Raw genomic sequence first — 14,441 nt, 5'->3', positions numbered from 1 at the left:
CTCACATTCCATAAATGATATTGGTTACAAGAGTCATGATACTGAGATTCAAGAAGCTTAAGGAAAAGTGAGATGAGATAAGACTATAAGGCTTTGCAGATCAGTCAAGCAACAGGACAGTTGGAAGGATTTAAACTGTCTTCCTTCTGAAGATGGGTTCTACTAATGCACAATTCCAAGATAAAAGAAAATTTCTGGTTTCTAGGATGTAAGTTCAATGACACTCCTACAAAATATGAGGAATGCTGTAAGGATTATGTGCCTTGCCTGAGTTCAGAGAAAGTGCTTTTTGGATAATATGAAAGATTACAGGAATGGGCACAGAATTACCAACATGGGCATCAGGAAGTAAAGAAGTGGTGAAGCCATCCAAAGTGGAATTTGAGAGGAAAAAGAACAAAACAAAGTGGCCCTGTCATTTCTAAAAGTAATTATAATATCAATACAAAAAAAAAGCAGAGTAGAGGCAGACCCACAGATGTAACAATTACTTTTTTTCAAAAAACTAAAACTAAAAAGGCTTAGTAGTGAAACAAAAGTTATCACAATTATGGATAAAACCTCTTGAAAAACAGATATTCCATGATACCAGCTAAGAACAAAAGTTCTTGGAATCAAAGGAAAGAGCATTTTTCCAAGCATGATATATCAGGCTCCTTAACCTAAATTGCTGCCTTAGGGAACAGGCAACTGAAACATGGACTGAATAAAGAGACAATAAAACTAGTTATACACTCTGCAGAGATGGATGCACCATGGAGGATATGCAGTAATTTTCACAAACCCAAAATTGAATTCAACAGGAAAGCCTAATTTGCATTATTAATGTACCATAATAATTCATTCAGAGGAGGCATTAGCAGGTGAAGCAGAAGTTACATGACATCAACAGTATGGTTAAGTGAACCATGGAGAGATGAAACTGTGTTGTTACATGTGACATTTGAGGGGAAAAAGAAATTCAGAAGTTGGAAAAGTTTTCATAATGATCTGGAGTATGGGTAGGAGAGCTGATGATTTGCTCGACATCATCAAAAATGAAAAACGTGAGGACTTCAAGCCACCTTTTGTGATGCACACTGAAGATCCCTATGTAAAGGACCTCACCTTGAGAATGAAAGAATATTATGTCATGGAAAAAAATTAAGACAGCTGGAGAAAATCAAACTTTTCTATAGATATTTAAGCAGATGTTGAAACTGTGAAAGCTGTCAGTTAAAACAATCTTTCTAATTATCAAAGTTACTGTGGTGCAAATTCAGATTTACAGCAAACAAACATCTCTGGAGAAAGGAAGGTGGGTGAACATACCTTAGGGGAAGGAAGACGACTAAGATCGGTAAGATTATGACAGAATTTGAGGTGCTTGAAGCTGAAGGGGTTTGTACGGAGAGAGTCAAAGGCTTTGGTTAATTTCTCACTCATCCATTCAATCTGTAAAGGACACAACAAATCAACAATACCAAATTATCACATGTGTGTGTTATCACCTATTCTTTAATATCTATGAGTATGTGGTGCAAGCTTTACACTTTTGAGGTTTTAGTTCTGACAAGCTTTCTTGTCATACACTATAATTCTTTCATCAATTCTTGTTGGCTTAGCTTTTCCACAAGTCCACAACTTTGTCATTATAGAAATACTTTTTCACATCTCTTCATACACTTATACTGCCTACCTCCAGTTGCACCCTCTTGTTCTGGACTTTTTCTAATAATATGAGGACTGTTGTTCTAAGTTAACATTATCATGGTCTCTTAGTATACATGTACTTACCATGTCTATGAGGAGGAGGAAGAGGAGGAGGATTGTTGGTGCTTATGTATCTAATACTGAAAGCATTAAAGATAAATGGACTGTATTTTGGCAGAAGTTGTCAGTGCTTTGCTTTGGTAACTCTGATGCATGGGTCTAAATCTTGGTTTTAAAGGCTCTCAGTGTAAGGGTGGGTGATGTAGCAACTGAGAGTATAACCATGGGAGATGGGTACTTTGTGTAATTGAGAACATGGAAAACTTGTCAATTTGTGTGCTAAAAGAGGAAAGACAATCAGGAATACAAGATCTGACCCACAAATGGCTGTCCATACCTAATGATATACATTTTGGGAATGATTCCCCATACCAATTAATATATCAACTTTTTCTACCTTTGTTTAATCAACCAGCTGTCTTTCTTTCATACAAATTTGCTGTTTCCCACATTAGTGAGGTAGCGCTATGAATAGATGAAGAAAAAGCCTTATTTGCTCACATCCATTCTTTAGCTGTCATTTGTAATCAACCAAACCCCTAGGACTTTCCATAGTATCCCCTGGCTGCTTCATATGCCTTGATTCAGTCCACCAACAGAACATCGATCCTTGTCTATCACAGTGCTCCAATTCAACCTGTCTTATGCACGCCTTTCACTCTCTTGCATGTTCAGGCCCCGAACATTTAAAATCTGCTTCATCCCATCCTTCCATCTCTAATTTGGTCTCCCCTTCTCCTCTCTACTTCTAACACATATATTCTCTTTGTCAACCTCTCCTCCCTCATTCTCTTGATATGTCCACACCAGTTCGCCCTACAGCTCTCTTAACCATACTCTTATTAACACACCTCTCTCTTACCCTAAGATTAGTTACTTGATCAAACCTCCTCACACCCTATATTGTCCTCAAACATTTCATTTCCAATGGGCCCACTCTCCTCCAAACATTCTCATCAACAGAACAAGTCTCACATCCATACAACATTACTGGGACTACTATATCCTCAAACATACACATTTATGCCTTCCCAGTGACCTCTCTTTCCACACATTCTTCCATGATTTCCTTCATTGCCATGTCTACTTCCAGGTATCTATATCACCCCCTTACTTCTAGTTTTCTCCATTCAGACTTATACCTCCTAATAACCAGTCTCTTTGCACTGCTAAAGCTAATAAACTTAATTTCATTCACATTTACTCTCAATTTCCTCCTTTCAAACCCTCTTCCAAACTTGAGACACCTACTTCTGCAATCTTCTCATACAAATCTGCCACTAACACCATGTCATCACCAAACAACAACTAACTTCCCAGGCCCCCCTTACCCCATACAGACTGCATACCTGCCTATATTTCCATGACCCTTGCATTTCCTTCTCACACCATCACAACCATAAACAAATTGAACAACTACAGTGACATCACAAGCCCCCTGCCACAGATCAATCTTAACCTAAGATCACTCATCCTCCTCTCCACTCATTCACAACTATACCTTACTCTCATGATAAAAACTTCTCACTGCTTCTAATAGCTTTCCTCCCAAACCAAATAACTGTATTATCTTCCATAAAGCATCGCTATCGACCCTGTCACATTCTTTCTCTAGATCCATAAATGCCACATACGTATCCTTGTTTCTATAAGCATTTGTGACACACTTTTTTCAGAGTGAATGCCTGATCTATACATCCTCTACTATTTCTGAAAACATATTGATTCCCCTTAATCTGATGCTCTGTGCATGCCACTACCCTCTCTATCATCACACCTCCAAAAAAATTACCAGCTACTCTCAAAATACTCATCACGCTATAATTTGAATACTCACTTTTGTCCCCCTTGCCTTTATATAATAATGCTATACATGCATTCCACTAATCCTCAGGCACCTCACCATGATCCATATATACAATAAATATCCAAACTAGCAAATCAATAACATAGTCACCCCTTTTCTTAAGAAATTCAACTGCAATACAATCCATCCCAGCTACCTGGCCACATTTCATCTTATGCAAGGCTTTCATCACCTCTTCTCTCTTAACCAAATCACTTACCATAATTCTCACTTCTCATACCTTCCTGACCAAATCACCCTTCACCTGCTACTCTATCATCAAACACATTCAACAATCCTTCAAAGTACTCACTCCCTCACCTCATCACTCCCTGTTATCACTTGCCCATTTGCCTTTTCATTAATAGTCTTAAGAGGTTTCTTTCATTGCTAGAAAATGCTGAAAAAATTTTGCTCTCCTCAGTGCCCTGCAAGCAACTTGGTTTTTTGCTTTTTGGCTATTTCTCTCTTCCTTGGTCTGTCATTCTTGACAAAACTTCTTTGAAAACCCCATTTATTGGCAGTTTTATTTGCCAGTTCAAGTATCTCTTGGTTATACATCTACAAATCAAATGTTATCTGAAGTGGCTCATCCCTGATTTCTTGTCTGCATCTCCTAACTCTTAACTTATTTCATTTCTCCTCTTGCTTTACTTATATCTATTGCCTGATGTAATTCCTAGGCCTTTAGCCATTACTTAGTCACTCTTTCCTTCATGTTTGGTAGGTGGTCTTCTAGCACAAAGATTTACAAAACTTATGCTTAAGTACCTCCCTCTATGTGGCTTTCTTATCTTCACAGATACCTTTCTATTGTCTTCAGCAGTCTCACAATGTCCTCCTCTTTTCTTACCTAAACTCAACTCGGTATTTTCATCATTGCACAGCTGTCCTGAACACTGTTGCCCTTTTAATGTTTTCAGCCATTCCACCATATGCTTCCTCAATTATTCAGTCTCTGACAACATTCACTGCCCCCTAATGGCCCCACAAAATATTTCATTTTGCCTATTTACCCAGTTCAACTACCTCTGCTGAACCCACACTAATATCATGTTCTAGTTTTTGTTAGTCCTTTCCTGCTATCTATCTATCTTATCATTTATTCACTCTATACTAGATCACCGTTTCCCACATCAGCGAGGTATTGCCAGGAAACAAGATGAAGAATGGCCCATCCATTCATATACACATATATATACATAAATGCCCATACACGATTATATACATATACATATCAACATATACTTTTTAGAAATCAAAATTCAAGGAGAGGACGGTTTCTAGCCTCCCACTCCCGCCCCCTTTAGTTGCCTTCTATGACACGCGGGGAATACGTGGGAAGTATTCTTTCTCCCCTATCCCCTTCATCCACTTCTGGCACTACTCCATCCCACGGAAAATAGCATAGCTACTCCCTGCTTCAGTGAGGCTGTGCCAGGAAAACAAAAAAAAGGCCACATTCATTCACCCTCAGTCTCTAGCTGTCATGTGTAATGCATCAAAACCATAGCTCCCTATCTACATCCAGGCCCCACAGGCCCTTCCATGGTTTACCCCAGACGTTTTACACGCTCTGGTTCAGTCCATTGACAGCATATTGACCCTGATATACCACATCATTCCAATTCACTCTATTTCTTGCCCACCCCTCACCCTCCTGTGTGTTTAGGCTCCAATCACTCAAAAGCTTTTTCACTCCATCCTTCCACCTCCAATTTAGTCTACCACTTCTTGTTCCCTCCACCTCTGACACATATCCTCTTTGTCAATCTTTCCTCACTCGTTCTGTCCATATGTCCAAACCATTTCAACACACCCTCTTCTGCTCTCTCAACCACACTCTTTTTATTTCCACACATCTCTCTTACCCTTCCAGTCCTTACTTAAACCACCTCACACCATATCTATTTATATCTCTGATGCCTGTTCCCTTCAGGAACTTCCTCAATGGGGTGGCCATGGCAATAGTCTCCATAACAAGTGAACTCCACAGCCACTTCTTAACTTTTTGTGCCTCACCCTCAAAAGGCCACTGGCCCTCTCAGAGGGCCAGTCTAGCACAGTGATTGCAGAGGCTCCTACCTAATGTTCTTAACGACTACTTCTACCTTATGTTTCTACCTCTACCTTTCTACCTAAGGGTCTACCTAACAGTCCTGCCTATAAGTTCCTACCTATTACGTTTATTTGTAGCTCCTACCATTTTGCTGAAAGGCAGGGCCAGCACATAGCACTCACCTCAGGAAAATGTAGAATTACAAAGAATGAGCTGTGTGAGTTAAGTGTTATCAACTGCTGTGTGTGACATGATGAGATACATTGTATGTTTGTGGACAGAATGCCAGCAGCACATGTGAAGGTGTGGCAGAAAGAAAAGACTGCTACTTGAGTCAGAGGTGTGCAACTTGATAACCAATAAAAGTGCTGGCTCACTGTGCAGCTATCACTAACCCTTCTGATACCCATGCAGTTACTACTGGTAATAAACCTTCTTAATTGTTGGCTGCCTATTCTACCTGGCCCCAGGTAGAATATTCAAAGAAACTTGTTTACATTAATCATAATAAGGTATCATCATCATCTTTGGAAACCCTCAAACTCATTACCAAAGTCTTCCTTCACTTCCTCATTAACCCTTTTCATCTTCCTATCTACTCACATGTTTAAATTTCCTGAAGATGTATTGGGATAGGCTGACCTGGAACTTAACCCCTTAACACCAGGCAGATACCTATGTCAGCTGGACAAGGCCTCTAAATGGACATCTATTCATCAAGTTTGATGCCTCATTTCCAAGGCCATGGATTTAGCCTGAGTGGTGGGTGAGGTGGAAGCGTAAAACAATTCCTTCCCACAATCAGTCATCCTCCAGCTATGCAGTGAGAGCACATTTGCATGAGTTTTCTAGGAAGAAAACTGAGAGGCTTTTAGCTAGATTTCGGGGACCTGGCAGTATATGACCCTGAATTGTTTGTTAATGATTATCAGTAGTGTAGATGACTCTGAACTATTTGTTAATGATTATCAGTAGTCTTTGAATCATGTAGAGAGTGATTTTAAGAATAATGACTCTTACATCATCAAAAGTTGACCAAGATAAGGCAGGAAAAGGTTTGTAGCTTTACCTTAGCATTACTGCATATGAATGGTGTGGCTAGTAATTTCACAAACTTTTACAGTTTTGCCATCTATTTGTCTACTTATATCTCTGATGCCAATTTCCTCCATAAATTTCCATCAAGGGTATGGCCATGGCAAAGGAGTCTCCACTTATCCCTGTCCTTACATGCCTCCCTCGCATACACCATTCCACTCATTCTTCCACCATTTTTCTCCCTCCAGTACTCTTTCACTCTATTTCCCCATGTCACAGGTGGTCTTCCTCTCACACTAACACCTTTGTATCATAATACATTCTTGCATTCTTTCCACATTCCCAAATCACCTCCATATCATATTTCACTTACTCTACCACTCCACAATTCATTCCCTTTGCTTTCTCTGCCATACCACATGTTTCATACATCCCCCTCATTTCTTCCTTCATTCCATCTATTCATGTCACATGCTCTAAAATAGCTCATTTCCACAGCCTGGATTCTTGACATCTGTAACTCATTATATGTCAATGCTTCAGCTGCACAGTTCAGGGTTGGAAGGACTATGCTGTCCCTTAATCCATTCTTCATTTCCATACTTACACCTTTACCCTCTAGCAGGTGACTCTTCTACCCTGTACTGCTCTCCCCCTTATCTCTCCTTCCATATCACCAAACTTCCTCAATCTGGCTCCTAAATACTTGAATTCTTTCCCCTCTTCTAGTCTTTCTCCCCTCCATACCCAAAACACAGTTTAGTACACTTTCTTCTTTCACTCCATAAGGATAAGCAAAATCTATACTTTCACTCTGCCTCCTTTCAAACACCAATACTTTACTTTTTATCACATTTACCTTCAATCATCTAAGTTCACACACATCATAAAACACACTTACAACCTTCTACAACTCCTCGTCCACTCTCAGCAAACAACAGAGTATCATCAACAAACATGTCTGTCACTAGCCACCGTATGTCACTGCCACACTTCATCCCTGCATCCCCTCTCACAAATTATGCTTTCACCTCTTTTATCACTCCATCCATACATATGTTAAAAAAGCCAAGGAGATATCATGCAGCCCTGCCTCATTCTCACATGTATACTGAAACTTTTGCTAAAACCTAAATCCACTCTTAACACATGCATTTGCTACTCTGTAGAAGGCTTTCACATGATCTAACAGTGTTCCCCTATCCCATGTATTATTCCATAAAGCATTCTACTTGACTTTGTAATACATTTTCTCCAAATCCATAAAAGCTGTATACAACTTCTTACCTTTTGCTAGATACCCTTCCACAGCCACTTTTACCACATAAATCTGATCCACACCCACTAACTTACCTAAAATCCCCTAGGTCCTACTTAATCTGTCCTCAGTTACTTCCATCACTCTATCAATCAGCACTCGTAAATACACTTTTCCTGATATACTTGACAGACTTATCACCCTCTAGCTGCTACATAAATCCTTAGGACCTTTTCCTTTGAATGAAAGAACAATAATAGTTTTCACCCAATCCTCAGGCATATCCTTTTGTTTCCCTGCTAAATTACACGTCAAATTCACACACTTTGCCGCACTTTCTCAATCATACTTCAACATTTCAGCTGTAATCCCATCCACTCAAGGTGCCTTTCCTACCCTCAGCCTCATTATCACCCTTTTTACCTCCCTTCTTGCTATAGGCCCTTGCACTTGTATCCTCTTCCTTCCATCCATCTTACCCCTACATGTAATAATGGCTACCTCATCTTCTCCCACATTCATCAGTTCTTCAAAATAATCTTTCCATCTTCCTATCACCTCCTCCTTTTGATTAAGCAACTCCCCTTCTTTATGTCTCACATTAATAATGCCACTCTTACATCCACCTCTTTCTTTTTCACCCCCTTCTTGTACAGTTTCTTTTTTTCCCTAAACTTTTTACTCAACTTTCTTCCAAAATCTTCATCTACTCTTTCTTTGCTTTTCTCCATCAGCTTCCTCTTTCTTTGCTTTTCTCTATCAGCTTCTTAACATTCTGCTTATACATCTTATATTCTTCCCTCCTCCTTTGTTGAACTTCCACTGGTACAGTCTTTTTTAGCAATCTTCCCCACACCTTTTTCTTTTCTTCAACAGCATTTCTAATCTCATCCATGTACCATGCATTTCCCCTTTTTATTTCCATAACTGATGATCTTGTATGCAACTGCCAATTCTACAACCTTTGACAGTCTCTCTCTATACATTCTAAACACCTTGTTCACACATGACTGGATCCCTAAGTCAACTGCACTTCCATCAAACCTTTCAGTCGTCCCCCTTTCATATTCCTCCCTACATTCTTTTTTAATCATCTTCTTGCTTGCCAACACTGTTACATCTCCATTGTTCCTTACACCATATCTCCACTTCTCCCTGATCCTCAACCCCACAAGAAGTATAAAATTATCAAAGTCTCTAAAGAATCCTGTCAAAACTCTAGCATCCAGCCCAGCCTTTCTCAATATTTCATCCACTGCCACATTTTCCATCAAATCCTTTTACTTTGCTCTTCTCTTCCATCCTTTCTCATCCATATATACCTGAGGATCACCTTGTGCTGAAAAGGAGTAAACCCCTCTTATTACAGACATCCACAAGGTAACTTCTGTTCTCATTTACTCCAGGCACTCCCCAATTACCCACTATTTTGCCAATTTTATCAAATCCCACCTCTGCATCCACATCACCCAATAAAACCACCTTTCTCTCCTTCTCAAGACCATTTAAACTTTCATTCAAATTTTTTTCAGAAATGCTCATTTCATCTTTACCTTGCATAGACTTCATATTCACTGGCGCATATACACATACCTATGCATACTTCACAATTCCAATCATTCCTTTCACTCACACTATTCTTAGCTTAGTCCATTCCATTCATGCTCTGTAACACCCTCACATACTCTTGGTGATAGCACAATTGCACATCCTCCTTTCCTTCTTCCCTGATAATCTTCATTCATTCCTGTCCATACCACTCCTTCCTTGCCCTCCTATAACTTGCATTCACCATTTCCATTTTCACTCCATACACCCTGACTAAGGATATGGGTTTCCCCAATCCCCAGCACATCCAAACTATAATTATTAAATTTCTCCACAAGCTCCCTCCTCTTACTTTCACCAGTCATCCCATTTACATTGCTATAGTTTTGCTGTCATGAAAAACTAATCAATGAATGACACTAATCATAAAAAAAAAATATTTGCTATATGATAAAATATAATGATACGATCAGTAATCATTATCATAAATCCTTATAATAAAACTTGCAGTAGTAACTCAATACTCATATCTTATGCTTTAGTGCATTGTGCTGAAAATTCTACACAAAATTACCCCAAAATTAACTGACAAAAAGACATTTGCAGAGATTTTTTCATTGTTACATGAATATCTTTTGAAGCTGTAAGGTTACAATAAATTTTTTGAACAACTTGAAAAACACAAGTTTTGAGGGTTGGAAAGGAAGGATAACTTAGTGGAACTTTAAGAGTTACAGAAGCAGGCTTATCCTAGTGAAGTCTATCTAACCTGTTCTGGTTTCAGGAGCCTTCCTTGTATGGTTCATTCAATATTGCTAATCTTATTGTTACCCCAAAATGTCTAATACAGTGGTTTTATTGCCTTACAGTACAAAAAAGATCAAAATACACTTCCCCAGAAGTTCGGTGATAGAGTCTAATAATTGCCATTCAGTAATAAGGTGGTCTTTTCTTTTTTCTTATTTTCTCTCTTTTCACTATATATCACTAAGCCTTAATACAATGAAATTATCTCCCAATATACTGACCTCTTGAAATAGTGTATGGCTTGTGGATGGTTAAAAGATATTTGGGCATTGGATTTCCTAACAAGCAAATATTTCCTTGACCTAAAACTGATACTGACTTCCAATAATTTTTCTGCAACATCATTTTGAGGAGTCTTGTGAAAGTTTGCAATTGGTTCCAGTTAAAGCATAAAGAAAAAGTAAATACGATAATTATTTTATACAAAATGGAAATCAAAATATTACCATCTGTTTTGCAAAATGTATGACATGGTAGCCTGTGTTGGACAGGATACAAAGAGAATACGCAGACAGTCCACTCTCTCGTGTACTCCACATCTGTTCTAGCATGTGTGTCATCTCTAACACTCGTCCACCCGTGTCAGTAGCAACCAGAACATTTCCTCCATTCCGACATGTTTCTTGCAGCTGGGCTGGATGAGAGCAGTAAATTACTAGAGTTACAGAGAAGCTACATATCAGTTACCATGTGCACGTGAATATCTATTCAGAGCACTAAATAAGATACACACTAAAGTAAACATTCAACAATGCTCAAGTTAAATATTTTCACTGATGCTAAACTGTAGTGACAAAGAATGGTGAACAGCTTGTGGAACTGTGGGGGTCTTATTGGATTATGCATTAACTGATAAACATGCAAAGGAAAGACTCTAGGATATGAATGTGATGAGAGGAGCAGACGGTGGGATGTCTGACCATTACTTAGTGGAGGCAAGGGTGAATGTTTGTACAGGATCTATGGAAAGAGGAAATGATATGGGTGGAATCAAGCCTATAAAAGTGAAAGAGCATAGAAATGATGCTTGAGGAAAGTAATGCCAGGAGAGGTTGAGTGTGCACTGGCATGATATCATAGCAAATGAATCTAGGGACGAGGGTGAAGAATGGGAGATATTTAGGGAGCATTGCTCACATGTGCAAGAGAAGTGTGTGGCACACAGAAGGTGGGAGGTGGATATGTGAGAAAGGGCAAAGAGTGGTGGGATGAGGAAGTTGCTAGTGAAAGATAAACAAGAGGCGTATGGTGCTACATGCAGGAAAGGATGCAAGTGGCTGGGAGATGTAGAAGAGAAAGTGGCAAGATGTCAAAAGGAGGGTTAAAAAAAAAAGGGGTGGGAGCAACGTACAAGCTGAGGTGAGTGAGTATCAGCACAATGCTGGGTGAATAAGAAAATGTTTTGGAATGACATCAACAATGAGAAAAATAATAGAATAAATGAAAGATCATTGATAAGGGCAGATGGGAATGTGGTGATAAGCAGAAATGAAGTTGAGATGTAATGAGCGCTCTAAGGGGATGCTCAATGCATTAGATTATAAGGTGGCAGATGTGGGATGCTTCGCATAAGGAGGTATGCGAAGTGAGAGTCATGGAATGTGATTTGGTGAAAAGAGAGAAGGTGGTGAAAGCCTCACATAAGATGAAGTGTGGCAAGACCAAAGTGGATGGCATAAAAGTTGTATTCCTTATGAAAGGGGATGATTGTGTTGTTGGTTGGTTGGTAAGGTTCTTAATGTAAGTACGGGCTCATAGTGAGGTGCCTCGTGATTAACAGAATACTTGTATAGTTCTGTTGTATGAAGGCTAGGGAAACACGTGATGTTCAAACTACAAAGGTATAAGTTTGTAGAGTGACGCTAGTAAGTTACATGGAAGTGGTGATTGAGAGGTTGGTGGCATGAACAGATCTTCTGATTGGAGAGGCAAAGTATTGCTTCAGGAATGGTAAAGGATGTTTGAATCAGTTATTTGCTTTGAAGAATGTGTGTGAGAAATAATCAGGAGAAACAGAAGAAGCCGTATATGGCATTTATGGTTCTGAAGAAAGTGTAGGATAGGGATAACACAGATGCTCTGTGGAAGATGTCACAAACATATGGTGTGTGGGAAAAGCTGCAAGAAGCAGTGAACAATTTTCATCAAGAAAGTATGGAATGTTTATGAGTAGGAAGAGAGGATAGTGGGTGGTTCCAAGTGAGGGTGGGTCTGCATCAAAGTTGTGTGATGTCACCATGGCTGTTTAATGCGTTTCTGTATGATGTCGTTGCAAGTATCTTGAAGAGAGAATCAGGTAGGCTTTCTTTTCACCAATTTGATAGGGGATGAGTGTTTTGTAGCATGTTTAGTTAGGATTTTCAGTGTATGCAGGGACTGTAATGAGATGCATGATGATTGAAAGAAAGCATGTATAGTGACACTGTTTACATAAAAACAAGGGGGGCTAGGTGAGTGTTCAAACTACAGAGGCATAACTTTGTTGAGTATAACTGGTAAGCTGTATGGAATAGTGACTGAGAGGACAAAAGCATGTAAAGAGCATCAGAATGAGGAAGAACAGTGTGGTGCAGCGTGTGGATGTGTATTCCTTAAATAAGGTCTGTAAGGAACACTTACAAAAACTGAAGGTTCTGTTTGTGGCAGTTATAGATCTGCAGGGTTGATAGAGATACCTTGTGGAAGGATTTGGATTTAAGAATATATGGTGTGGAAAGAAAGCTGCCAGAAGTATTGAGATGTTTTTATCAAGGGTATAAGGTGAGTGTACTAGCAGGAAGAGAAGAGAGTAAGTGGTTCCAAATGAAACCTGGTCTGTGACAGGGGTGTGTGATGTCACTAAGGCTGTTTAATTTGTTTATGAATGGGAGATGAGAGAGGTAACTGCAAGGGTCTTGGAGAGAGGGGCAAGTATGCAGTCTGTAGAGGAAAAGGGGGCCTGGGGTGTAAGTCAGTTGTTTGCTGATGAAAGAACACATGTGGCAGAGTTGTGTGCGAAACTGCAAGAGTTGATGGCTGAGTTTAGGAAACCTTGTGAAAGGAGAAAGTTGAGAGTACATGAGAACATAGGCAAGGATATTAGGCTCAGTAGAGTAGAGGAACAGACTAGTTGGGGTCTGAGTGTGAATGGAAAAAGTTTCAAGGAAGTGAAATTTTTTGGATATCTGATGGCAGCAAATAAAACCATGGAACTGGGAGTGTCAGAGGGTGAGTGAGGGGGCAAAGATTCTGGGAGCACTGAATATTGAGTGGAAAGAGACTTCAGTAATAGGATGGCAAAAATGTGTATGTCTGAAGGTACAGCAGTCCCAACAATTTTGTATGGGTGCGAGGCATGGGCCATAGATGAAGATGTGCAGTTGAAAGTAGATGTGTCGGAAAAGAAATATTTGAGAACACGTAGTGTAAGGTGGTTTCAATGAGTAAGATATAAAAGGCTAAGAGAAGGTAGTAGCTGCTAGGCAGCTAATGACCAAGGAGATATATTAACAATACTATCCGCCTGGGTATGGGGAGGGTTAGTGACAGCTGCATAACGAGTCAGCTGATTTCCTCAGGCCCAGGTAGCTTTCTTTTCTTTCTGCCTCACCCACACATGGGTTACTGGCATTCTGTCCACAAATATACAGTCTATTCCTGTCATACATAACATCTGACAACATTAACTCACATAGCTCATTCTTCTTAATGCTAGATTTTCCTGCAGTGAGCACTTTGCGCTAGCTCTGCCTTTCGGGACAATGGTAGGAGCTATAGAAAGAAGGAGTAGTTAGGAAGATTTAAGCATGAGCATTAGTTAGAAGTTGTCAGAAGGAACATTATGCAACAGCCTCTGTAAACACTATGCTAGGACTGCCCTCTGCCAGTAGCCTGTAAAGGGTGAGGTGCTAAAGGCTAGGAAGCGGCACTGGAGTTCAATAGTTATGGAGGCTCTATTGTCATGGCCACCCCCTTTGGGGAGTTCCAGGTGGGAACAGGTGTTAGAGATATAGACATATAAGTTTAGAGAGATGTGTGGTATAAGAATAGTGTTGCTGAAAGAGCTGTAGAGGGTAAGCCAAGATGGTTTGGACATAAGGAGAGGAGTAAAAAGGGATTGGCAAAGAGGACAGACATGGAAGGGACAAATAGGA

The 14,441-nt window shown here is 39.7% G+C and overlaps 1 protein-coding gene across 2 annotated transcripts in view; it reads right to left on the bottom strand.

The window, feature by feature from the left end:
- Window positions 1–14,441, bottom strand: part of Cpsf100 (cleavage and polyadenylation specificity factor subunit 2) — a 166,940-nt gene that overhangs the window by 86,728 nt on the left and 65,771 nt on the right. The window contains exons 5-6 of one of the 2 annotated variants that reach the window (XM_071670573.1): window positions 10,755–10,942; window positions 1,312–1,434 (exon numbers count right to left, since the gene is read on the bottom strand). In XM_071670573.1, coding sequence (XP_071526674.1) covers window positions 1,312–1,434; window positions 10,755–10,942 — 311 coding nt within the window. The remainder of the gene's footprint in view (window positions 1–1,311; window positions 1,435–10,754; window positions 10,943–14,441) is intronic. The other variant, XM_071670574.1, reaches the window with a different exon arrangement.

This window comes from Panulirus ornatus, chromosome 15, assembly GCF_036320965.1.
Source record: "Panulirus ornatus isolate Po-2019 chromosome 15, ASM3632096v1, whole genome shotgun sequence".
Classification (NCBI taxonomy): domain Eukaryota; kingdom Metazoa; phylum Arthropoda; class Malacostraca; order Decapoda; family Palinuridae; genus Panulirus; species Panulirus ornatus.
Note: the sequence above shows the minus strand (reverse complement) of the source record. Positions and strands in the feature narration are given on the sequence as shown.